This window comes from Gobio gobio, assembly GCF_949357685.1.
Source record: "Gobio gobio genome assembly, chromosome: 25".
NCBI classification, from domain to species: domain Eukaryota; kingdom Metazoa; phylum Chordata; class Actinopteri; order Cypriniformes; family Gobionidae; genus Gobio; species Gobio gobio.
The window spans coordinates 217,530-245,126 of NC_137121.1; the positions used below are offsets into that span (position 1 = coordinate 217,530).

General features: G+C 44.5%; 1 protein-coding gene across 4 annotated transcripts in view; it reads left to right on the plus strand.

Annotated features, from left to right (window-relative positions):
- The window catches only part of srpk2 (SRSF protein kinase 2), a 59,061-nt gene that overhangs the window by 19,234 nt on the left and 12,230 nt on the right, over positions 1-27,597 (plus strand). For 3 of the 4 annotated variants that reach the window (XM_079810096.1, XM_079810095.1, XM_079810098.1), the window contains 9 exons: positions 10,248-10,417; positions 20,082-20,190; positions 20,897-20,984; positions 21,645-21,732; positions 21,990-22,096; positions 23,822-23,987; positions 25,462-25,487; positions 25,626-25,887; positions 26,382-27,131. In XM_079810096.1, the coding sequence (XP_079666222.1) occupies positions 10,248-10,417; positions 20,082-20,190; positions 20,897-20,984; positions 21,645-21,732; positions 21,990-22,096; positions 23,822-23,987; positions 25,462-25,487; positions 25,626-25,887; positions 26,382-27,131 (1,766 nt within the window). Of the gene's footprint in view, positions 1-9,741; positions 9,794-10,247; positions 10,418-20,081; positions 20,191-20,896; positions 20,985-21,644; positions 21,733-21,989; positions 22,097-23,821; positions 23,988-25,461; positions 25,488-25,625; positions 25,888-26,381; positions 27,132-27,597 lie in introns of those variants that run through there. The other variant, XM_079810097.1, reaches the window with a different exon arrangement.

Consider the following 27,597-nt stretch of genomic DNA (forward strand, 5'->3'; position numbering starts at 1 on the left):
TGCTGGAGCTGCTGTTATATAGGCCATCAGAAGCGCTGACTCCGGCCTGGAGACAGCAGCTCAACACGCATGTGCTGGTTCTGAAGACAGCAGCTCAACACACATGTGCTGGTCCTGAAGACAGCAGCTCAACACGCATGTGCTGGTTCTGAAGACAGCAGCTCAACACGCATGTGCTGGACCTGAAGACAGCAGCTCAACACGCATGTGCTGGTTCTGAAGACAGCAGCTCAACACACATGTGCTGGTTCTGAAGACAGCAGCTCAACACGCATGTGCTGGTTCTGAAGACAGCAGCTCAACACACATGTGCTGGTCCTGAAGACAGCAGCTCAACACGCATGTGCTGGTCCTGAAGACAGCAGCTCAACACGCATGTGCTGGACCTGAAGACAGCAGCTCAACACGCATGTGCTGGTTCTGAAGACAGCAGCTCAACACGCATGTGCTGGTTCTGAAGACAGCAGCTCAACACACATGTGCTGGTCCTGAAGACAGCAGCTCAAAACACATGTGCTGGTCCTGAAGACAGCAGCTCAACACGCATGTGCTGGTTCTGAAGACAGCAGCTCAACACGCATGTGCTGGTTCTGAAGACAGCAGCTCAACACGCATGTGCTGGTTCTGAAGACAGCAGCTCAACACGCATGTGCTGGTCCTGAAGACAGCAGCTCAAAACACATGTGCTGGTCCTGAAGACAGCAGATCAACACGCATGTGCTGGTCCTGAAGACAGCAGCTCAACACGCATGTGCTGGACCTGAAGACAGCAGCTCAACACGCATGTGCTGGTTCTGAAGACAGCAGCTCAACACGCATGTGCTGGACCTGAAGACAGCAGCTCAAAACACATGTGCTGGTTCTGAAGACAGCAGATCAACACGCATGTGCTGGTCCTGAAGACAGCAGCTCAACACGCATGTGCTGGACCTGAAGACAGCAGCTCAACACGCATGTGCTGGTTCTGAAGACAGCAGCTCAACACGCATGTGCTGGACCTGAAGACAGCAGCTCAACACGCATGTGCTGGTTCTGAAGACAGCAGCTCAACACGCATGTGCTGGTCCTGAAGACAGCAGCTCAAAACACATGTGCTGGTCCTGAAGACAGCAGCTCAACACGCATGTGCTGGTTCTGAAGACAGCAGCTCAACACGCATGTGCTGGACCTGAAGACAGCAGCTCAACACGCATGTGCTGGTTCTGAAGACAGCAGCTCAACACGCATGTGCTGGACCTGAAGACAGCAGCTCAACACGCATGTGCTGGTTCTGAAGACAGCAGCTCAACACGCATGTGCTGGTCCTGAAGACAGCAGCTCAAAACACATGTGCTGGTCCTGAAGACAGCAGCTCAACACGCATGTGCTGGTTCTGAAGATAGCAGCTCAACACGCATGTGCTGGTTCTGAAGACAGCAGCTCAACACGCATGTGCTGGACCTGAAGACAGCAGCTCAACACGCATGTGCTGGTTCTGAAGACAGCAGCTCAACACGCATGTGCTGGTTCTGAAGACAGCAGCTCAACACGCATGTGCTGGTTCTGAAGACAGCAGCTCAACACGCATGTGCTGGTTCTGAAGACAGCAGATCAACACGCATGTGCTGGACCTGAAGACAGCAGCTCAACACGCATGTGCTGGTTCTGAAGACAGCAGCTCAACACGCATGTGCTGGTTCTGAAGACAGCAGCTCAACACGCATGTGCTGGACCTGAAGACAGCAGATCAACACGCATGTGCTGGTTCTGAAGACAGCAGCTCAACACGCATGTGCTGGTTCTGAAGACAGCAGCTCAACACACATGTGCTGGACCTGAAGACAGCAGCTCAACACGCATGTGCTGGACCTGAAGACAGCAGATCAACACTCATGTGCTGGTCCTGGAGACAGCAGCTCAACACGCATGTGCTGGTCCTGAAGACAGCAGCTCAACACGCATGTGCTGGTCCTGAAGACAGCAGCTCAACACGCATGTGCTGGTCCTGAAGACAGCAGCTCAACACGCATGTGCTGGTCCTGAAGACAGCAGCTCAACACGCATGTGCTGGTCCTGAAGACAGTAGCTCAACACACATGTGCTGGACCTGAAGACAGCAGCTCAACACGCATGTGCTGGTCCTGAAGACAGCAGCTCAACACGCATGTGCTGGTCCTGAAGACAGCAGCTCAACACGCATGTGCTGGTCCTGAAGACAGTAGCTCAACACACATGTGCTGGACCTGAAGACAGCAGCTCAACACTCATGTGCTGGACCTGAAGACAGCAGATCAACACACATGTGCTGGTCCTGAAGACAGCAGCTCAACACGCATGTGCTGGACCTGAAGACAGCAGCTCAACACATATGTGCTGGTCCTGAAGACAGCAGCTCAACACTCATGTGCTGGACCTGAAGACAGCAGATCAACACGCATGTGCTGGACCTGAAGACAGCAGATCAACACGCATGTGCTGGTCCTGAAGACAGCTGATCAACACGCATGTGCTGGTCCTGAAGACAGCAGCTCAACACGCATGTGCTGGTTCTGAAGACAGCAGATCAACACACATGTGCTGGACCTGAAGACAGCAGCTCAACACGCATGTGCTGGACCTGAAGACAGCAGATCAACACGCATGTGCTGGTTCTGAAGACAGCAGCTCAACACGCATGTGCTGGACCTGAAGACAGCAGCTCAACACGCATGTGCTGGACCTGAAGACAGCAGCTCAACACGCATGTGCTGGACCTGAAGACAGCAGCTCAACACGCATGTGCTGGACCTGAAGACAGCAGATCAACACGCATGTGCTGGTCCTGAAGACAGCAGCTCAACACGCATGTGCTGGACCTGAAGACAGCAGATCAACACGCATGTGCTGGACCTGAAGACAGCAGATTAACACGCATGTGCTGGAGCCCAGCGTCACATGACCCGCACACCAGAACATGTGGAGTCTCCGGTGACCTGCTGTCCTGGACGCTGTTATGATGACTCTCAGGTTAGGCTCCTGCGGAACGAAGGGATATTTGCCTTCCCTAAATGACGGGAACCTTTCAGAGGTCAAATGAGCGGATGTGAGCATCCCTGACCCAGAGGACTGATGTAGGACCGGCGGAAGCTCCTCCAGAATGACCAACAGGTTACCCAGCAGCAGGTGAGTGACCTCGGCTAATGGGGTGTAGAGCAGGCTGTGGTCAGTGAGAGCTCTGCGTCTGTTGAGGAGCAGAGACGTCATCAGAGACCCGAGGGCCACAGGTCATCAGAGACCCGAGGGCCACAGGTCATCAGAGACCCGAGGGCCACAGGTCATCAGAGACCCGAGGGCCACAGGTTAGCTGAATCTGAGGATGAAGCAGAGAGGAGCTGTGGGGTTTGGGTCAGTTACTGACCGGCTCGTTTCAGTCCGTCTGACTGACAGATAATATGGCCAAGCTGCTCTGGCCGTACAGGTCTGGATCTCGGGTTCAGTGCCACAGCAGCGGCCCGTTATATTGTGAACATGCCCTGACCCGAGCTCTCCAGAGATCTACACACACCAGTGTTTATTCCACTGGTCAGTCAAACACACCTGAAGCAGCTGATCTCGCTCTGGCTGGCGTATCACACACTTCCAGAGAGATCACCTGATGACTCTAGAGTCTTCTGGATCAGCTGCTGTCTCTGTTCATCTCCTGTCATGTGATCCCTGTTAGTGGACATGACACCAGCTCACAGCAGCAGTCCTGACAGGTGTGTGTGTGTCTGTGTGTGTGTGTGTGTCTGTGTCTGTGTTTGTGTGTGTGTGTGTGTGTGTGTGTGTGTGTGTGTGTGTGTGTGGGGTATTGATACACCAGTAGGGTTACAGTTAGGCTTATTTTGATAATATTGTAGCGAGGTGTGTTTTTCAGGGAAGAAGGAGGCGGGAACTGCCGAACTTTCACGCATTTTAATCCAAAATAAACAAATACAGAACGCAAAGAGAGACGGCAGGTCTGGTCCTCTCTCGTCCTTCATTGTCGTTGCTTCTCCTTTTATGCTCCTGTAGCTCCTCAGTAAGATTGGCTCATTATCAATCACGGAGAGCGAGAGAACTAACCCAGAGGCTCGTGTACTAGATGCCCAGTGGACGGCTCCACCCTCCTCCGCCTCCTCCACTTCAGCGTTCCCTCGCTCCGCCTGCTCCTCCTCATCATGGCGGACAGCAGCAGGCCTGGCCCCCGGAGAACTTCTCCGTCCCCGCACAGACAGACCTACAGTTAGTTCATGAGCTCTAGACCAGTGGTCCCAACCTTTTTTACTCGAAGGCCTCCTCCTCTCCGGATAAATACTGCAAGGCCCACCGACCCCAAAAAAATCACGATATATTAACATTCAGTGTCTTTTTTGCAAACATACTTTGCAGACATTCTTTACAACTTAGAAGTGCTTACTCTGCTCAGTTATACAGTACAATAAGTACAAATACACAAAGTCAACCTGCCATAGCAAACAAGACCACAGGGAGATGCCAAAGGACCTCAAAGAACTACTATACGGGTCCATTCATAATTAATAAACACACTAAAATACAAATGAAAAATACAATTGTTATGCCTGTGTAACACCACTGATACTCACACACTTCTCCAAAGCACACTTCTTCGGCGAGCATCCGTTATAAAACACTCAAAGTCCATTCAATTGGACAACTACGTGAATATATTATGCGTTCATGCAGAAATATGAAGTTATATCGATCAGTGAGCCGAGAGCGCATGTTTTTGTTTGAGCATCAATAACACACTCGCGAGTGCCTAATGTATGACTCCTGCATGTGTCACTGTAATCGTCTTCATTACAATCATCACCCAAACAAAACTTTATTTAGTGAGAGCGCACACACACGGTTTGTGCATCAGTTATAACGGACACGCGTGTGCCTAATGTATGTCACTGCAATCGTCTTTACCTTCATCACATCCTCATCCATCAACCCTTTAGTGACACTGGTTCTCTTTATCCGACTGAAGTGTGTGTGTTCATGAAGCGGCGCGGTCTGTATTTCACACAGGAACGCCTTGGGCTGCTCCCAATCCAAAACAATCTCAGAATACGTACGAGAGAGAGGTGGTTCTTATTTATATTTTTACTTTATATAATTTATCTCTTATTATTTAACGTATCAATAATACAATTTATGAATTATATTAGTATATTCAAATTAATTGTAAGTTATCCAACCCTAACCCTAACCCTAACTGCGGCCCACAGGTTGAGAACCACTGCTCTAGATTATTGTAATGTTCATGAGCTGTAGATTATTGTAATGTTGATGAGCTGTAGATTATTGTAATGTTCATGAGCTGTAGATTATTGTAATGTTCATGAGCTGTAGATTATTGTAATGTTGATGAGCTGTAGATTATTGTAATGTTCATGAGCTGTAGATTATTGTAATGTTCATGAGCTGTAGATTATTGTAATGTTGATGAGCTGTAGATTATTGTAATGTTCATGAGCTGTAGATTATTGTAATGTTCATGAGCTGTACATTATTGTAATGTTGATGAGCTGTAGATTATTGTAATGTTGATGAGCTGTAGATTATTGTAATGTTGATGAGCTGTAGATTATTGTAATGTTCATGAGCTGTAGATTATTGTAATGTTGATGAGCTGTAGATTATTGTAATGTTGATGAGCTGTAGATTATTGTAATGTTGATGAGCTGTAGATTATTGTAATGTTCATGAGCTGTAGATTATTGTAATGTTGATGAGCTGTAGATTATTGTAATGTTGATGAGCTGTAGATTATTGTAATGTTGATGAGCTGTAGATTATTGTAATGTTGATGAGCTGTAGATTATTGTAATGTTGATGAGCTGTAGATTATTGTAATGTTGATGAGCTGTAGATTATTGTAATGATGATGAGCTGTAGATTATTGTAATGTTCATGAGCTGTAGATTATTGTAATGTTGATGAGCTGTAGATTATTGTAATGATGATGAGCTGTAGATTATTGTAATGTTCATGAGCTGTAGATTATTGTAATGTTGATGAGCTGTAGATTATTGTAATGTTGATGAGCTGTAGATTATTGTAATGTTCATGAGCTGTAGATTATTGTAATGTTGATGAGCTGTAGATTATTGTAATGTTGATGAGCTGTAGATTATTGTAATGATGATGAGCTGTAGATTATTGTAATGTTCATGAGCTGTAGATTATTGTAATGTTGATGAGCTGTAGATTATTGTAATGTTGATGAGCTGTAGATTATTGTAATGTTGATGAGCTGTAGATTATTGTAATGTTCATGAGCTGTAGATTATTGTAATGTTCATGAGCTGTAGATTATTGTAATGTTGATGAGCTGTAGATTATTGTAATGTTCATGAGCTGTAGATTATTGTAATGTTGATGAGCTGTAGATTATTGTAATGTTCATGAGCTGTAGATTATTGTAATGTTCATGAGCTGTAGATTATTGTAATGTTGATGAGCTGTAGATTATTGTAATGTTGATGAGCTGTAGGTTATTGTAATGTTGATGAGCTGTAGGTTATTGTAATGTTGATGAGCTGTAGATTATTGTAATGTTGATGAGCTGTAGGTTATTGTAATGTTGATGAGCTGTAGATTATTGTAATGTTCATGAGCTGTAGATTATTGTAATGTTCATGAGCTGTAGATTATTGTAATGTTGATGAGCTGTAGATTATTGTAATGTTGATGAGCTGTAGATTATTGTAATGTTCATGAGCTGTAGATTATTGTAATGTTGATGAGCTGTAGATTATTGTAATGTTCATGAGCTGTAGATTATTGTAATGTTCATGAGCTGTAGATTATTGTAATGTTCATGAGCTGTAGATTATTGTAATGTTCATGAGCTGTAGATTATTGTAATGTTGATGAGCTGTAGATTATTGTAATGTTCATGAGCTGTAGATTATTGTAATGTTGATGAGCTGTAGATTATTGTAATGTTGATGAGCTGTAGATTATTGTAATGTTCATGAGCTGTAGATTATTGTAATGTTGATGAGCTGTAGATTATTGTAATGTTGATGAGCTGTAGATTATTGTAATGTTGATGAGCTGTAGATTATTGTAATGATGATGAGCTGTAGATTATTGTAATGTTCATGAGCTGTAGATTATTGTAATGTTGATGAGCTGTAGATTATTGTAATGTTGATGAGCTGTAGATTATTGTAATGTTGATGAGCTGTAGATTATTGTAATGTTGATGAGCTGTAGATTATTGTAATGTTGATGAGCTGTAGATTATTGTAATGTTCATGAGCTGTAGATTATTGTAATGTTGATGAGCTGTAGATTATTGTAATGTTCATGAGCTGTAGATTATTGTAATGTTCATGAGCTGTAGATTATTGTAATGTTGATGAGCTGTAGATTATTGTAATGTTGATGAGCTGTAGGTTATTGTAATGTTGATGAGCTGTAGGTTATTGTAATGTTGATGAGCTGTAGATTATTGTAATGTTGATGAGCTGTAGGTTATTGTAATGTTGATGAGCTGTAGATTATTGTAATGTTGATGAGCTGTAGATTATTGTAATGTTGATGAGCTGTAGATTATTGTAATGTTCATGAGCTGTAGATTATTGTAATGTTGATGAGCTGTAGATTATTGTAATGTTCATGAGCTGTAGATTATTGTAATGTTCATGAGCTGTAGATTATTGTAATGTTGATGAGCTGTAGATTATTGTAATGTTGATGAGCTGTAGATTATTGTAATGTTGATGAGCTGTAGATTATTGTAATGTTCATGAGCTGTAGATTATTGTAATGTTGATGAGCTGTAGATTATTGTAATGTTGATGAGCTGTAGATTATTGTAATGTTGATGAGCTGTAGATTATTGTAATGTTCATGAGCTGTAGATTATTGTAATGTTCATGAGCTGTAGATTATTGTAATGATGATGAGCTGTAGATTATTGTAATGTTCATGAGCTGTATATTATTGTAATGTTCATGAGGTGTAGATTATTGTAATGTTGATGAGGTGTAGTAGATTATTGTAATGTTGATGAGCTGTAGATTATTGTAATGTTGATGAGCTGTAGGTTATTGTAATGTTGATGAGCTGTAGGTTATTGTAATGTTGATGAGCTGTAGATTATTGTAATGTTCATGAGCTGTAGATTATTGTAATGTTCATGAGCTGTAGATTATTGTAATGTTGATGAGCTGTAGATTATTGTAATGTTCATGAGCTGTAGATTATTGTAATGTTGATGATCTGTAGGTTATTGTAATATTGATGAGCTGTAGGTTATTGTAATGTTGATGAGCTGTAGGTTATTGTAATGTTGATGAGCTGTAGATTATTGTAATGTTCATGAGCTGTAGATTATTGTAATGTTGATGAGCTGTAGATTATTGTAATGTTGATGAGCTGTAGGTTATTGTAATGTTGATGAGCTGTAGATTATTGTAATGTTCATGAGCTGTAGATTATTGTAATGTTCATGAGCTGTAGATTATTGTAATGTTCATGAGCTGTAGATTATTGTAATGTTCATGAGCTGTAGATTATTGTAATATTGATGAGCTGTAGATTATTGTAATGTTGATGAGCTGTAGATTATTGTAATGTTGATGAGCTGTAGATTATTGTAATGTTGATGAGCTGTAGATTATTGTAATGTTCATGAGCTGTAGATTATTGTAATGTAGATGAGCTGTAGATTATTGTAATGTTGATGAGCTGTAGATTATTGTAATGTTGATGAGCTGTAGATTATTGTAATGTTGATGAGCTGTAGATTATTGTAATGTTGATGAGCTGTAGATTATTGTAATGTTGATGAGCTGTAGATTATTGTAATGTTGATGAGCTGTAGATTATTGTAATGTTGATGAGCTGTAGATTATTGTAATGTTGATGAGCTGTAGATTATTGTAATGTTGATGAGCTGTAGATTATTGTAATGTTCATGAGCTGTAGATTATTGTAATGTTGATGAGCTGTAGATTATTGTAATGTTCATGAGCTGTAGATTATTGTAATGTAGATGAGCTGTAGATTATTGTAATGTTGATGAGCTGTAGATTATTGTAATGTTGATGAGCTGTAGATTATTGTAATGTTGATGAGCTGTAGATTATTGTAATGTTGATGAGCTGTAGATTATTGTAATGTTCATGAGCTGTAGATTATTGTAATGTTGATAAACTGTAGATTATTGTAATGTTCATGAGCTGTAGATTATTGTAAAGCTCTACTGGGTGGTTGCCCTGCTCGCCTAATAAATAAACTCCAGCTGGTCCAAAACGCAGCAGCTCCAGTTCTTACTAGATCCAGGAAGTATAACCATATTAGCCCAGTTCTGTCAACACTGCACTGGGGACTCAAGTCTATTCACCATCAGTTATAAAGCGATTTTAACGATATAGATTGTTTCAAAGCAGCTTCACAGTGGTAAAGTGTGAAAACACTCTAATTTAACTCTCCAGTGACGTAATCGCTGCTGTTCTGTAGAATCACAACCCATAATAACCCATCATCAGTATTCGCATCATATTGGCGTCTCTGCTATCCAGACGTCAGCATCTGCCACTGGAAAACATCTGCTGCTGGAATGACGAGAGCATTGATTGTGTGTGAGTGTGATTTCTTGAGTGTGTGTGAGCTGGTCATGAGATTCCTGGCGTGGCTCTGGGTCGCTGAAGCTCCACTGAGACTCAGGCAGAGAGAGAGGAGACCTTCAGCCCAGATCCTCCAGCATTATGGATCACAGTTACTCTCACTCCAGGACCTTTGCTTTAGCGCTCTGTGCACTGCGATCACGACATCGAGCCATGCGCAGGTAACGTGTGTGTGTGTGTGTGTGTGTTTATCGCCAGCGATGATGAGATTGTCTGAGCCAATCAGATTCACTCAGACACATGACTGCTCTGCGTATTGAAGTCTTAAAGGTACAGTAATAAAAGCAGCCTGTGTAAGTGTGTGGATGGTAAACAGAGGCTGAAATCTCACGGTGTGTGTCTGTGTTTGGTGGACTCGTTTGATACACGATGGGCAGAATGTGACGCTCAGCCTGTGAATGTGTGTGTGGGGTGTGAATGGAGACACTGAACTATATTTGTTCCCATTGAGCCGAGTGAACGTCAGTGTGTCTGCATGTGTGCTTTATTCTTAAAGAATGAATTTTATGTCCAGCTGGATTCTAGATTTGTGTCTGTAGTTTCTATGGCAACAGGATGAAGGTGTTCTGTGCGCTTCGAGATGTGTCTGACCGCTGTGTGTGTGTGTTCCTGTAGGCCCGACACACAGAAGGTTCCGTCCACTCCTCCCCCTCCTCCTCCTCCTCCACCTCCTCCACCTCCACCTCCACCCCCCCCACCTGAGCCCGTGGCCCCGCCGGAGCCGGAGGAGGAGATTCTGGGCTCTGATGATGAAGAGCAAGAGGATCCGGCCGACTACTGCAAAGGTAGCGCACATCTCTCTCTGACTGTGTGTCTGTCTGTGTGTCTGAGTGTCTGTGTGTGTGTGTCTGTGTGTGTCTGAGTGTCTGTGTGTGTGTGTCTGTGTGTCTGAGTGTCTGTGTGTGTGTGTCTGTGTGTGTCTGTGTGTGTCTGTGTGTGTCTGTGTGTGTCTGTCTGTGTGTCTGTCTGTGTGTGTGTCTGTGTCTGTGTGTGTGTCTGTCTGTGTGTGTGTCTGTTTGTGTGTGTGTCTGTGTGTCTGTCTGTCTGTCTGTGTGTGTGTGTGTGTGTGTCTGTTTTCTATTTTTTTTTTTTTTACTTTATTTATATAGCGCATAGTTTATATGGTTAATTTAGTTTAATAATTAGATTTGTTTGGATATTTAGTTGAATATGTAGTGTCCCCAACTGAGCACGCCAAGCCAGAGGCAACAGTGGCAAGGAAACCCAAACCCCATCAGGAGCAGAATGGAGGAAAATAAACCTTGGAGAAACCAGGCTCAGTCGGGGGGGCAGTTCTCCTCTGGCCAATTAACAAACAGCGTATGATTATTATTCTGGCAACTTTACAGGTCAGAGGTCATAATAGATCAGAATATTTAAAAGATCGGAGTCATCACGCCGGAGATGGGTTTATTGAGGATGCCGTGACGATGAGGCAGTTAAGATAAACCGTTTAGTGCTTTGTAAGTAATAAGCAAGATTTTAAAATGTATGTGATGTTTAATAGGCAGCCAGTGCAGTGTTGACAGAAGCGGCTAATATGGTCACACTTCCTGGTTCTAGTAAGAACTGGAGCTGCTGCGTTTTGGACCAGTTGGAGTTTATTTATTAAGCGAGCAGGGCAACCACCCAGTAGAGCATTACAATAATCTAACCTTGAGGTCATGAACGCATTAACTCACTGTTCAGCATTTTGCATTGAGAGCATGTGCCGTAATTTAGATATATTTTTAAGATGGTAGAAAGCAGTTTTACAGATGCTAGAAACGTGGCTTTCAGATGAGAGATTGGTATCAAAGAGCACACCCAGGTTCCTCACTGACGACGAGGACTTGACAGAGCAGCATCAAGTGTTAGACAGTATTCTAGGTTACTACTTGTGGAGCTTTTTTGTCCAATAATTAAAAAAAATTTTTTTCCTGAATTGAGTTGCAGGAAATTACTGGTCATCCAATGTTTTATATCAGCTCTGCATTCCGTTAATCTTGTGAATTGTTAAGTTTCTTCAGGGCGTGAAGAAATCTAGAGCTGAGTATCGTCAGCATAACAATGAAAACTAACGCCATGCTTCCTAATGATATCTCCCAGTGGTAGCATGTACAGGGTGAAGAGTAGCGGTCCTAGCACTGAGCCCTGTGGTACTCCATACTGAACTTGTGCTCGGTGGGACATCTCTTCATTTACTGCTACAAACTGATAACGGTCACATAGGTGTGATTTAAACCATGATAAAGCAATTCCACTAATACCTACATAATTTTCGAGTCTATTCAAAAGAATGTTGTGGTCGATAGTATCGAATGCAGTGCTAAGATCGAGTAACACGGACCCACTTTATATTAGGTGGCCTTAACTACTATGGACTAACATTTAATTAATAATTTGATACAATGCACTTATTGTGTACATACATGTTTTTACATTGTACTTACATTTTTAAAAATACCTGCATGTAATTACATCTGTAATTAATTTCTGTAGTTACATTTGTAATTACACAGTTGACACTTCCCTTACACCTAACCCTACCCTTAAACTTACCCACACCACCACACCTGTCCCTAACCCTACCCTTAAACTTACCCACACCACCACACCTGTCCCTAACCCTACCCGTATCCCGCCTCAATATAAGCAAAGGTGTTTTACAATACAATTTGAACACAGTAAGAACTCTAAATTTTTGATGTAAGTACATAGTACTTAAAGGGTTAGTTCACCCAAAAATGAAAATTCTGTCATTAATTACTCACCATTATGTCGTTCGAGACCCATAAGACCTCCGTTCATATTCGGAACACAAATGAAGATATTTTAGTGTAAAGCTGATGCTGAGAAAGGCTTCAGATAGGCCTCCATTGGCATTCAGTACACTTATACTCCCAAGACCGATAAAAGGCACTTAAAATGTCGTTACAAAGTCCATCTCACCACAGTGACTCTACAATAATCTTACGATGCGACGACAATAGTTTTTGTGCGCAAAAAAAATCAAAATAACACCTTTATCCAACTTGTTATTGCCTTCCGCGTGTGCCTCCACGACGCATGCGCGAGAATATGACGTAGCGCCGGGGTTTGGGAATCCATGAAATGCACACTCTAACCCCATTTTGAGCACTACGCCGAGACCTAAAGCACGATCAATGTAGAATCCAACAGCTGAGATACGCGCGTCTTCCTCTGCTTGTAAACAAATCACTTCTGGGTCATCTGTCCGAACGCCGGATCTGCGTCATATTCTTGCGCATGCGTCATGGAGGCACACACGGAAGGCAGTAACAAGTTGGAAAAAGGTGTTATTTTGATTTTTTTTGCGCACAAAAACTATTGTCGTCGCATCGTAAGATTATTATAGAGTCACTGTGGTGATATGGACTTTGTAACAATGTTTTGAGTGCCTTTTATCCGTCTTGGGAGTATAAGTGTACTGAATGCCAATGGAGGCATATCTGAAGCCTTTCTCAGCCATCAGCTTTCAACAAAAATATCTTCATTTGTGTTCCGAATATGAACGGAGGTCTTACGGGTCTCGAACGACGTGAGGGTGAGTAATTAATGACAGAATTTTCATTTTTGGGTGAACTAACCCTTTAAGGCCACCTAATATAAAGTGGGGCCAGTAACACTAATAGAGAGATACAGCCACGATCGGATGATAAGAGTAAATCATGTGTAAAGCTGCGTTTCCACCGAAATTACCCGGAACTATTTGTACCTGGAACTTTTTTCCCTGGAACTTTTTCTCCCCCAGACCTGCTACAATCTGCGTTTCCACCGCGGTCTAAAGTACCGGGGAGATTAGGCAAATTAGTCCGGTGACGTGGCATTGCGCGCGACTGCTTCTCCCAGTCACCGACGGACATGAATCACTTTTGCGCGATACTGTCTGCAACAATAACAAGTGGAGGAGATGCAAGCAGCGCTGCTTTTGCTTATGTATACACATTACCAACACTGCTTATTTAAACGTGCACTTTCACCTGGTTTGACCATTTTAATGCAAAATGGGATGATGGGCAATCCAAAATCTGAATGTGTTGTAATAGCTCAATTCCAAAACAAAATATTTTCTATAAAAGGATAATGAGGTCAGTCATTCATGACAGATGTGTGAAAAGTTAATTGAATGAAAACAATAGACTGAATTAAGCGGTTGAAAGATTAGGTACTAGACTGCAAGTATTTTATTTTTTATCACAATAACATCTCTTAACATTCACAAAAAAAAGTCACATGACTAGTATTACAATATGCTTCATTAAATGCATAATTTTAGAGACTTCTTCCTCAAATTTGAAATGAAGCAGGACCACACTTATGGCTTCACTTAAGTTGTGGTTATAAGTTATTATACTACATTCACATAGTTATACATTTAAAAATATAATATTTGGGTTTTCTAGATATGTTTATGTGCATATTCAGAAAGACTTGCGAGCAGCAGCCCTTTTATTTGCTTCCTACACTATATGAATACAATTAGAATGTGGTTATATAGTTCTGCCAGAAAGACTCGGGAGAATAAATACTGTGACAATTATCCATTTATTAACAACCCAGCAAGCAATAAAGTATATTGGCATAGGCCCCGTCCGTAGCTCGCAATCTGAGGGTCCGGACTCTGCATATCCTGCCTGAAGACGAAGGCAGAGGCGCAGCCGACCCCCCCCCCCCCCCCCCCCCCGACCCCCCCCGTGAGGTATGGAAGGGACCATCCTGGTGGTGGTGGGGTGGATGTAGGAAAGGATTTGACTTGGAGGTGGTGGGGAGGATGGTGGTGAATTGGAGCGTCAGCATCTGCGAACTCAGACGAGCGTAAGTACCGATCTTTTATACCAAGTATTAGAATGTGATTGGATAGATACATTTAAAGTGACATGACAATTAAGTCTTCCCGGCAGAACTTATGCTAAAGCTTCCATTTAGAATGTGGAAATTAAAGACACAGTGACATTTTACACATTTGACTTTATTTTAGACAGATTAGTTCTTACAAAATTAAAATAAGTGTGCAAAGACAAATAAATTACTAGAACAATAAAATGAAAATATAAAATGTGAAAACAACAATATAAAAAAAAGTGTATTTTTCAGTAACCTGTCCAAGAGCTGTGCCAACACGTACAATATATAAAGTACAAATGTGGTAGTGCAAATGCTTCATTCCAGCGGCTGGTCGTTGTGGCTACTTCTTGAACGACTGGACAAACTGTCCAAGAACAGACAGAAACCCGGTCTGAAAGTCCCTCTGCTTTCTTCCGCTTCTGACTGGTGGAATGCCAACTCTTGCCTCCTCATCTCTCCTCGGCCTGGCTCTCCAGTAACAGCTGCATATATTGGTCAGTTCTTGTCCATGCTGCAGGACGGCCCGGTTAGCATCCTCCATGTCCCTCAGTGCATCAAGGAAGTCACAGTCCCTTTTCCTTTTCTCTAAGTAGAAAAATTGCACTGAAACACATGGAAATTAATACACAAGGCAACCATGAAACAATAGAAACCATCAATTAATTATTTAAAGTGTTTTCACTACAAATAATGAACAATTGTTTGCCCAGCTTGAACAATGCCCAGTGTGCCATTTTTATCATGACCAATTTAAGTTTACAATTAAAAACAACAAAACTACTCAAAACCATTAAGGATTACACAACAGTTTTTAAATATATACACATTTTTGTCAGCTTTATACCTCTGCGTGTGTGTGTTTCGGCAGGAGACACGGGGTTAACGTACTGGTGACTGCGGGGGAAAACACGCTGGTCTCCGTTGCTTGCAATTCATCAGGGCCACTCGTTACACCTGGAAAAGCACGTTGAAAAAAGTTACTGCAACGAGTTTAATAGATGATACCAAGATGATATATTTACCTTCAACCCACTCGGATTCCTGGATGGTTTCCAACAACGCACTAGCCGAGTCTTTCGTTACCGCTGTACCAGAAAAGGATGGTCTGTGTCCCAACAATACGCCGGTCGGAACCGCTCCGGTTGTTATCCTTTAATTTCTTGTAATCTTGTCTTAATTTCTTCAACTTCTCTCTGCACTGTTTTCCAGTGTGACTGGAACCGAGTCGATATCTTCAGGTATACCTTTTCATTGCGGGTCACAGTTTCCAGTTCCCGCTGGATGTCCTCCTCCGCTTATATGCTCAATAAAGCCTGAGCCTCGTCGTCGGTCCATCGGTCGAATTTTTTGTTGAACTCCATTGCTGCAAAGAAAATATTTACTGAACGCAGATCCCACGAAACCCACCTTGCAAAAGACTTTGCGAAAAAAAAATGCTGCGAGAGCTCAACCAATCAGCATGTTCAGCGCCCAAGGCCCACCCCCGAAAGTTCGCGAACTTTTCAAAAGTACCACCTCGCAAGCAGGGCCGTTTGGAGGGGGAAATATTTACCCGGAACTTCATTTAGACCCTGGTTCCTGCGGTCGAAACACACCGAGTTCCCCCCCCAAAGTTCCTAGTTCCGGGGTAAAGTTCCTGCGGTGGAAACGCGGCTTAACTCTAATGAGAGCAGTCTCAGTGCTATGATACGCTCTAAATCCTGACTGGAAATCCTCACAGATGCCATTTCTTTCTAAAAAGGAACATAATTGTGAAGACACTGCCTTTTCTAGTGTTTCTGACAGAAAGGGTAGATTGGAGATTTGTCTATAATTGACTAATTATGTGGGATCAAGTTGCGTTTTTTTAATAAGTGGTTTAATAATAGCCAACTTAAAAGTTTTCGGTACATATCCTAATGACAAAGATGAATTAATGATATTAAGAAGAGGATCTATGACCTCTGGTAGCATCTCTTTTAATAGCCTAGTCGGTATAGGGTCGAGCATACATGTTGTTGATTTTGATGATTTAACGAGTTTAGCCAATTCTTCTTCTCCTATAGCAGTGAATGAGTGTGTGAGTGTGTGTGTGTGTCTTCTCCTATAGCAGTGAATGAGTGTGTGTGTGTGTGTGTGTGTGTGTGTGTTCTCCTACAGCAGTGAATGAGCGTGTGTGTGTTTTCTCCTATAGCAGTGAATGAGTGTGTGTGTGTGTGTGTGTGTGTGTATATATGTGTGTGTGTCTTCTCCTATAGCAGTGAATGAGTGTGTGTGTGTGTGTGTGTGTGTGTGTATATATGTGTGTGTGTCTTCTCCTATAGCAGTGAATGAGTGTGAGTGTGTGTGTGTGTGTGTGTGTGTGTGTGTGTGTGTCTTCTCCTATAGCAGTGAATGAGTGTGTGTGTGTGTGTGTGTGTGTGTGTGTGTGTGTGTGTGTGTGTCTTCTCCTATAGCAGTGAATGAGTGTGTGTGTGTGTGTGTGTGTCCTCCTATAGCAGTGAATGAGTGTGTGTGAGTGTTTGTGTAAGTGTGTGTGTGTGTGTGTGTGTGTGTGTGTCTTCTCCTATAGCAGTGAATGAGTGTAATTTTTCCTCAGTGACACTACAATGCTCTGTCTGATGTGATACTGTTGTCGACGCTGCATGGTTAAAATTTTCTTCCTAATATTATCAATCTTACATGTGAAGAAGTTCATAAAGTCATTACTGCTGTGCTGTTTACAAACATCAGACGTTGAAGCTTTATTTTTGGTTAATTTAGCCACTGTATGGAATAAATACCTTGGGTTGTGTTTGTTTTCTTCTAAGAGAGTTGAGAAATAAGCAGATCTAGCAGTTTTGATGGCCTTTCTGAATGCAATCATGTGCTCTTTCCACAAATTACGAAAGACCTCTAGTTTTGTTTTCTTCCAGCTGCGCTCCATTTTTCTGGCTGCTGTTTTAAGGGCCTGAGTGAGTGAGTGAGTGAGTGTGAGAGTGAGAGTGAGAGTGAGAGAGTGAGAGTGAGAGTGAGAGTGAGAGTGAGAGTGAGAGTGAGAGTGAGTGAGAGTGTGAGTGTGAGTGTGGGCATGTTTTTGTGAAATATCAGGACACAAATGTGTATAATGACATGGGTATGACATAGGTATTACAAAAAGAGGGTGAAATATGAGGACGTTCCCCATGTCCTCACTTTCAAAATGCTTATAAATCACAGAATGAGGTTTTTTTCACAGAAAGTAAACTGTGCAGTTTCCTGTGATGGGTAGGTTTAGGGGCAAGGGCAGTGTAAGGGGATAGAAAATACGGTTTGTACGGTATAAAAACCATTACGCCTATGGAATGTCCTCACATTTCACAAAAACAAACAAGTGTATGTGTGTGTGTGTGTGTGTGTGTGTGCTTGTTGTACCACGGCGTTGGACTATTTTCTTTAATCTTCTTTAAGCGCAGAGGAGCAACTGTGTCTAAAGTGCTGGAAAAGAGAGTCAATTGTTTCTGTTGCAACATCGAGTTCTTCTATACTATCTGGGATGCTGAGCAGATGATACTGATGAGAAAGATTATTTAAAAAGCAATCTTTAGTAGCGGCAGTGATTGTCCTGCCATATTTGAAGCAAGGGGATGGCTTTGGAACCTTAGCTAAATTAAGTATACATGATACTAAGTAATGATCTGAGATGTCATCGCTCTGCTGCAGAATTTCAACGGTATCAACATTTATTCCATGTGACAATATTAGGTCTAAAGTATGATTATGGCGATGAGTGGCTCCTGACACGTGTTGCCTAACTCCAATAGAGTTTAGAATGTCTTTAAATGCTAATCCCAATGCGTCTTTTTTGCTGTCTACATGGATATTAAAATCACCAAAAATTAGTGCTTTATCTACGGCCAGAACTAACTCTGATAGAAAATCAGCAAATTCTTTGATAAAGTTTGTATTATGCCCAGGTGGCCTGTATACAGTAGCTAACACAAATGTTGAACGGGTTTTATCATGTACACTACATAACGTTACATAAAGCACCAAAACTTCGAAGGATTTATATTTGAAACTAGACTTCTGAGTAATACTGAAGATATTATTATAAATTACAGTAACTCCTCCCCCTTTACCTTTCAGACGCGGCTCATGTTTATAACAATAATCTTGGGGCGTGGACTTATTTAAGGTAATGTAGTCGTCAGGTTTTAGCCAGGTTTCTGTCAAACACAGCACATCTAGATTATTAACAATAAGCGCTTTTGGGGAAAGGGATTGAATATTCAGCAACCCAAGCTTTATCAATTGTTCATCTGTGTTATATCTGTTGTTTATTTGTTGGACATCAATTTAATTTTTACTGTTGAATGGTTTTGATGTTTTTTGTATTTACTAATTCGGGGAACAGACAGTCTCTATAAGATAATATCTAGGTGAAAGAGTCTCTATGTGCTGGGATTTATCTGACTCCGGTAACGTGAGACAGCTAGCAGACGGTCGGTTTAGCCAGTTTGTCTGCTATCTGACCTGGGCCCTAGTGAGTCAAGGTTTAGCTCTAAGACTATGTGCCAAATTACTAGAGAGAAGAGCGGAACCACCCCAAGAGGGATGGATGCCATCCTTCTTCAACAGGTCAGGTCTGCCCCAAAAACTTTTCCAATTGTCTATGAACCCTATGTTATTTTGCAGACACCACTTAGACAACCAGCCATTGAGTGATGATAGTCTGCTAACTATCTTCACTCCGCCTAACAGGGAGCGGTCCAGAACAAAAAACAGCCTCTGACATCGTACTAGCGAGTTCACACACCTCTTTAATGTTAATTTTGGTGATCTCCGACTGGCGAAGTCGAACATCATTAGTGCCGACGTGAATAATAATCTTAGAGAATTTACGATTAGCTTTAGCCAGCACTTTTAAATTTGCTTTGATGTCAGGCGCTCTGGCTCCTGGTAAACAAGTGACTATGGTGGCTGGTGTCTCTATCTTCACGTTCCGTGTAATAGATTCGCCAATGACTAGGGCACTTTCAACAGGATACTCAGTGGGTGCTTCACTAAGAGGGGAGAACCTGTTTGATGTTCTAACCGGAGCGGAAGAGCGGTTTTTAGATCCGTGACTATGCCGTCTCACAGTCACCCTGTGCCCTGCTGCACAGAGAATAGAGATGAAAAACAAAATTATACAGGACAAAAAACACAATCCAGACAGGAAGCCGCTGCGCAACAGTGAGAACAGACCGTCTGATGGCAGGTGAAATGAAAACAAACGTTTCTAAGCAGTCGTACACACCAAAATAGATCTAAACAGATTCCAGCCTAATACTGATGCTTCATCATTTTTATTTTAAATACATTTTCATGCCGATCTCTGGTTATTCTGGCTATACATTCCCAGCCTGAAGTGTTTTTTCTGTCCTTTTCTTTATTGAGCAAATGTTGCTCAGATTGGCCATCATCTGGTTTTGAGTGGTGGTCTGGTGTAAACCGCTGTTTACATTCACATCCCAAACACAGCGCAGTATTGAGATAGAAAACACAGAGTCTTAATAAGCGTGAGTGCTCTTCTGTCTCAAACTGAAGGAAACTCTAGCTGGATTCTCCCGTTTCTGCCGGTAGCATCAGCCCACGGTCTCGTCTTTCTCTGTGCCGCAGGAGGATACCATCTCGTCAAGATAGGGGACCTGTTCAACGGCAGGTACCATGTGATCCGGAAGCTGGGCTGGGGCCACTTCTCCACTGTCTGGCTGTGCTGGGACATTCAGTGAGTAACACTTTACACACATGCTGCTTCTGAATGGGAGACTATGGTGAAATAAGACCCGCCTTCTTTGAGAAAAGAGCCAATTGCTGATTGGTAAAGTCATGACATCACTGCAGCTCTGGTTGCTATAGAAACAGTCATTTTTCTGAGATGCTCTTATGCTGCACATGCACAGTGGATAGACCAGCCTGAGAAATAAGCGTTTTCATGCTATTTGAGCATAAGAGCATAAATGATACATGTGTTGTCATTTTTCAGCGCTCTGTATGTTAGGATGACAAAAAGAGTTCAAAGTCCCATTCTCAGTCTGCTCTGCCTCAGGTCTAACGGCGCTCATCACTGTCTAAACGATTGAGATGGCCAATCAAATCAAAGTTGGCGGGGTTTACGTTCTCTTTTGGCTCGTCTTTACACAGACGAGCGGTCAATCTAACGCTTAATGTGGAGACTCTATTCTTTCTGGTGAAATCACAAAATATTATTTGCAAATAGTAATGATTATTTCTAGAGTTAGACCTAGAATTCGTTCACGGTTGTGTTTCTTTATGCTTTATAAAAATAACACAATTGGTCCCCCAATGTTCAAGACATGGTGACGGCCTTGGCAGAACCGCTCCACGAGAGGCGATTCAGAGATGGCCGCAGAGCGAACAGCGTGCCTTAAAGTAACGCATCACCAGTGCTGTGTGTGTGTGTGTGTTAACAGAGCGAAGCGGTTTGTTGCAATGAAGGTCGTGAAGAGCGCACAGCACTACACAGAGACGGCACTGGATGAAATTAAATTACTCAGATGTGTGAGTATCTACACACTCACTCACTCACTCACTCACTCACTCACACACACACACACACACACACACACATTTGTTTTTGTGAAATGTGAGGACATTCCATAGGCGTAATGGTTTTTATACCCTACAAACCGTATTTTCTCTCCCCTTACACTGCCCCTGCCCCTAAACCTACCCATCACACACACACACACACACACACACACTCACACACTCACACACACACTGCCCCTGCCCCTAAACCTACCCCTCACAGGAGACTGTGCAGTTCACTTTCTGTGAAAAAAAAACTCATTCTGTGATTTATAAGCATTTTGAAAAGTGAGGACATGGGGAACGTCCTCATATTTCACCCTCTTTTTGTAATACCCATGTCATTATACACATTTGTGTCCTGATATTTCACAAAAACTTGCCCACTCACACTCACACTCACACACACACACACACACACACACACACACACACACACACACACACACACACACTCACACACGGATGAGACATGATCACGATCACTGGATTCAGACATGCCTTGTTTCCTTCCTTCACACACACCTGTCTCTCTCTCTATATGTCTCTATCTCTCTGTCTCTGTCTCTGTCTCTGTCTCTATCTCTCTGTCTCTGTCTCTCTCTCTCTCTCTCTCTGTCTCTCTCTCAGGTGCGTGAGACGGATCCTGATGATCCTAATAAGGACATGGTTGTTCAACTCATAGACGACTTCAAGATCTCTGGGGTGAACGGGATTCGTATCCTCACAGTGTGTGTGAGTGTGTGTGAGTGTGTGTGTGTGAGTGAGTGAGTGTGTGTGTGTGAGTGTGTGTGAGTGTGTGTGAGTGTGTGTGAGTGTGTGTGAGTGTGTGTGAGTGTGTGTGTGTGTGTGTGTGTGTGTGTGTGTGTGTGTGTGTGTGTGTGTGTGTGTGTGTGTGTGTGTGTGTGTGTGTGTGTGTGTGTGTGTGTGTGTGTGTGTGTGTCAGTCATCGTTTTCTTTAACTCTGGTTCTCAGATGTGTGTATGGTGTTTGAAGTTCTTGGTCATCATTTGCTCAAGTGGATCATCAAGTCTAATTATCAGGGTTTGCCGTTACCCTGCGTCAAGAGCATCATTAGACAGGTAACAGTGCTCACACTGCCTCACTGACCCTCACTGACCCTCACTGACCCTCAGTGACACTCACTGACACTCACTGACCCTAACTGACCCTCACTGACCCTAACTGACCCTCAGTGACACTCACTGACCCTAACTGACCCTCACTGACCCTAAATGACCCTCAGTGGCCCTCAAATCCCTGACACTCACTGACCCTCAGTGACACTCACTGACCCTCAAATCACTGAGCCTCACTGACCCTCAAATCACTGACCCTAATTGACCCTAACTGACACTCACTGACCATCACTGACACTCACTGACCCTCACATCACTGACACTCACTGACCCTCAGTGGCCCTCAAATCACTGACCCTAACTGACCCTCAGTGGCCCTCAAATCACTGACCCTCACTGACCCTCAGTGGCCCTCAAATCACTGACCCTCACTGACCCTCAGTGACACTCACTGGCCCTCGGTGACCCTCACTGACCCTCAGTGGCCCTCAAATCATTGACACTCACTGACCCTCACTGACCCTCAAATCACTGACCCTCACTAACCCTAACTGACACTCACTGACCCTCACTGACCCTCAAATCACTGACCCTCACTAACCCTAACTGACACTCACTGACCCTCACTGGCCCTCAAATCACTGACACTCACTGACCCTAACTGACCCTCAGTGACACTCACTGACACTCAGTGGCCCTCAAATCACTGACACTCACTGACCCTAACTGACCCTCAGTGACACTCACTGACACTCAGTGGCCCTCAAATCACTGACACTCACTAACCCTAACTGACACTCACTGACCCTCATTGGCCCTCAAATCACTGACACTCACTGACCCTAACTGACCCTCAGTGACACTCACTGACACTCAGTGGCCCTCAAATCACTGACACTCACTGACCCTAACTGACACTCTCTGACCCTCAGTGGCCCTCAAATCACTGACACTCACTGACCCTAACTGACCCTCAGTAACACTCACTGACCCTAACTGACCCTCAGTAACACTCACTGACCCTAACTGACACTCAGTGACACTCACTGACCCTAACTGATACTCACTGACCCTCAGTGACCCTCACTGACACTCAGTGACCCTCAAATCACTGACCCTAACTGACCCTCAGTGACACTCACTGACCCTAACTGACACTCACTGACCCTAACTGACACTCTCTGACCCTCAGTGGCCCTCAAATCACTGACACTCACTGACCCTAACTGACCCTCAGTAACACTCACTGACCCTAACTGACCCTCAGTGACACTCACTGACCCTAACTGACACTCACTGATCCTAAGTGACACTCACTGACCCTCAGTGGCCCTCAAATCACTGACACTCACTGACCCTCAAATCACTGACCCTCACTGACTGTAACTAACCCTCAGTGATCCTAACTGACCCTCACTGACTGTAACTGACCCTCACTGACCCTCAAATCACTGACCCTCACTGACCTTAACAGTGTTCTGAAACCACAAGTGTCCGGCTTCGACTTCATGCAGCAACAGAATCAGAATGTCTGATGCTTCACGTTCAGCTGGATGGAGGTAGTTTGAGCCAATAAGATTTCACTGTGGGCGGAGCTACAAGAACAGACTAAAGGCCTTGTTGTGTGGCAGTGACAGTCACTTCGGTTCATGAGCATTACGGACTAGACTTCCCTCAGCTGATCACCTGACATGTGTGTGTGTGTGTGTGTGTGTGTGTGTTGAGCAGGTTCTGCAGGGGCTGGATTACCTTCACAGTAAGTGTAAGATCATCCACACAGACATCAAGCCGGAGAACATCCTCATGTGTGTGGACGACGCCTTCGTGCGCAGGATGGCAGTCGAGGCCACAGAGTGGCAGAAAGCAGGAGCGCCTCCGCCCTCCGGATCCGCTGGTACTCCTCTGACCCATCCCTGCTTCCTGCATGATCCCCTGACCCATCCCTGCATGATCCCCTGACCCAACCCTGCTTCCTGTCATGATCCCCTGACCCATCCCTGCTTCCTGTCATGATCCCCTGACCCATCCCTGCTTCCTGCATGATCCCCTGACCCATCCCTGCTTCCTGTCATGATCCCCTGACCCATCCCTGCTTCCTGTCATGATCCCCTGACCCATCCCTGCTTCCTGCATGATCCCCTGACCCATCCCTGCTTCCTGCATGATCCCCTGGCCCATCCCTGCTTCCTGTCATGATCCCCTGACCCATCCCTGCTTCCTGTCATGATCCCCTGACCCATCCCTGCTTCCTGCATGATCCCCTGACCCATCCCTGCTTCCTGTCATGATCCCCTGACCCATCCCTGCTTCCTGCATGATCCCCTGACCCATCCCTGCTTCCTGTCATGATCCCCAGACCCATACCTGCTTCCTGTCATGATCCCCTGACCCATCCCTGCTTCCTGTCATGATCCCCTGACCCATCCCTGCTTCCTGCATGATCCCCTGACCCATCCCTGCTTCCTGCATGATCCCCTGACCCATCCCTGCTTCCTGCATGATCCCCTGACCCATCCCTGCTTCCTGTCATGATCCCCTGACCCATCCCTGCTTCCTGTCATGATCCCCTGACCCATCCCTGCTTCCTGCATGATCCCCTGACCCATCCCTGCTTCCTGCATGATCCCCTGACCCATCCCTGCTTCCTGCATGATCCCCTGACCCATCCCTGCTTCCTGTCATGATCCCCTGACCTATCCCTGCTTCCTGTCATGATCCCCTGACCCATCCCTGCTTCCTGCATGATCCCCTGACCCATCCCTGCTTCCTGTCATGATCCCCTGACCCATCCCTGCTTCCTGCATGATCCCCTGACCCATCCCTGCTTCCTGCATGATCCCCTGACCCATCCCTGCTTCCTGTCATGATCCCCTGACCCATCCCTGCTTCCTGTCATGATCCCCTGACCCATCCCTGCTTCCTGCATGATCCCCTGACCCATCCCTGCTTCCTGTCATGATCCCCTGACCCATCCCTGCTTCCTGTCATGATCCCCTGACCCATCCCTGCTTCCTGCATGATCCCCTGACCCATCCCTGCATGATCCCCTGACCCATCCCTGCATGATCCCCTGACCCATCCCTGCTTCCTGCATGACCCTGTCACCATGAGTGACTCTGACTCTGTGTTTGTGTGTTTGTGTTTTGTTTCCTGCATGACCCTGTGCTCGATGAGTGACTCTGACTCTGTGTTTTGTTTCCTGCATGACCCTGTGCACCATGAGTGACTCTGACTCTGTGTTTGTGTTTTGTTTCCTGCATGACCCTGTGCTCGATGAGTGACTCTGACTCTGTGTTTGTGTGTTTGTGTTTTGTTTCCTGCATGACCCTGTGCACCATGAGTGACTCTGACTCTGTGTTTGTTTGCAGTCAGCACGGCTCCGCAGCTCAAGCAGGTCAGGCACACGCCGCTCACACACAGTGGTCCGCTGTATAGCTGTACACATTACATATCTATATAATCAGAATGCTTGTGCTGAAAGAGCCGAGTGTGTGTGCTTGAGCTGTTTCCTGTGGTGTGGCGCCTCCTGCAGGTGGGGAAGATCTCCAAAAATAAAAAGAAGAAGCTGAAGAAGAAGCAGAAGCGGCAGGCGGAGCTGCTGGAGCGACGCATGCTGGAGATCGAAGCTCTGGAGCGAGAGGCGGAGAAACAGAGAGCGGGCGGAGCCTCAGACTCCGCCCCCAGCCCGGCCCTGGAGCTGGCGGACAGCGAGGAAGAGGAAGAGGAGGATGCTGATGAGGACGAGGAGGCCGAGGGGGAGAAGGAGCGGCCCGTCAGACTCACCAACCACACATGTGAGTTAGTGATATTTGACAAAAGATACACGTACATGCGTAGATACACATCTTCACACATACAGGAGAGTAACATGAATGAAAGGAGGATCAACTAAAGCCGCATGTACACTTCTCATGGCCATCCGTCCTGTCTGTGTGTCTCTGGTCCATTAGGTAGTGTGCATACACTGAACACTCTCGGTCAGCAGAACTCAACGGCCTGTGCTCTAGATGGAGCAAACCCTGTGCGACTTTACATCAGCCTTCCTGTCTTTATTCTTCTGTTCTCCTTTATTTACTTTCCCTTTGTTCTCTGAGTGAACATTTCCATTGCTGGATCTGACCTTACAGCTGCTGTTCCTGTAATGTGCTTTCTTTACAGCCGTGCTTTCTTTTTGTTGCTGTTGTAATTCTTCACAATAACGAGGACGCCATCATAGAGTTTGGTTGTGTGTGTTTTGTGAGTGTGTGTGTTGTGTGTGTTTTTGAGCTGATGTCTCCGTGTCTCTCAGGTGCAGAACCAGATCCGGATCAGCAGGAAACAGAGGAGAAGGAGGAAGATGGTGATGGAGAAGAGTCACACGCACACATACACACTCCGGCCGGACAGCAGGAGGAGCAGGAAAACTCAGGACAACCAGAAGAGCAGGATGGATATGAAGACGTGAGAGAGGAAGAGGGGGATAAAGCAGAGGAAGAGGAAACGGAAGACACACCCTCACAGAACGCAACGGACGAGCCGAAGACACATGAGTGTCCGAACGAGGAAGACGCGGAAGCAGCGAAAGAGACGACAGAGAGACAAGAGGATGAGGAGGAGGAGGAGGAGGATGATGAAGAATATGACGATGATGATGATGATGATGAGGAAGAGGAGGAGGAGGATGAGGAGGCAGACGATGAAGGCCAGGAGCACAATGACAGCTCTAAAACCAACGGTCACGTGATCATGGGTGTGCAGGAGCGGCTGTCTCCGCCGGCCCCCAGCGTCCCGCAGTCCTCGCTGCTCCTCTGCCCTCTGGTGGAGTCCGAGATCAGCACCACAGACCGCGACGCCTCGGACACCTCCTACGAGCTTTACAACGGAGAAACGGCCGGACTCACCAACGGAGCGCGGCACCGCGGCACCACCCCACGCTTCCCCGAGCTGCCCCTGGACCCTGCGGCGGCCGATGGCGAGCCGGACGAGGCCCAGGCTCTCAGCGGAAACACGGACCGCAGCCGGACGGTGTCCTCGTCCAGCACTGGAGACACGCCCAAAGGTCAGACGCACTCACACACACTCACGCCACTGCTGTTTGTTGAGCTGCAGAGGCGGGCAAAGTACACAACTCCATTACTTGAGTTAAAGTAAAAGTACTATTGGTTAAATATGACTCCGTTACAAGTGAAAGTTGTAAAGATAGATTTTTACTTAAGTAAAAGTACAGAAGTACTTGCTTTTAAAAGTACTTAAGTATCAAAATAAAAGTAAACGCATTATTTTATTATTGTTGCATTGTTGTATGAATGTACGCTGTTCCATCATGGTGGTTTAAGCCAGTCATGCAACATCTGACATGCTAGCATACCTTCAACTCATTTAAATACATGCTTAAAAGTTACAAAGCTCTTATCGAAGTCAAAATCATACTAGAAAAGAAAGGTTTCTACATTGTGTTTATTTAAGAGGATTATGTAAAAAACATTTCTGACAGGACTTCAGTTAACATTATCAGCCCAACTACC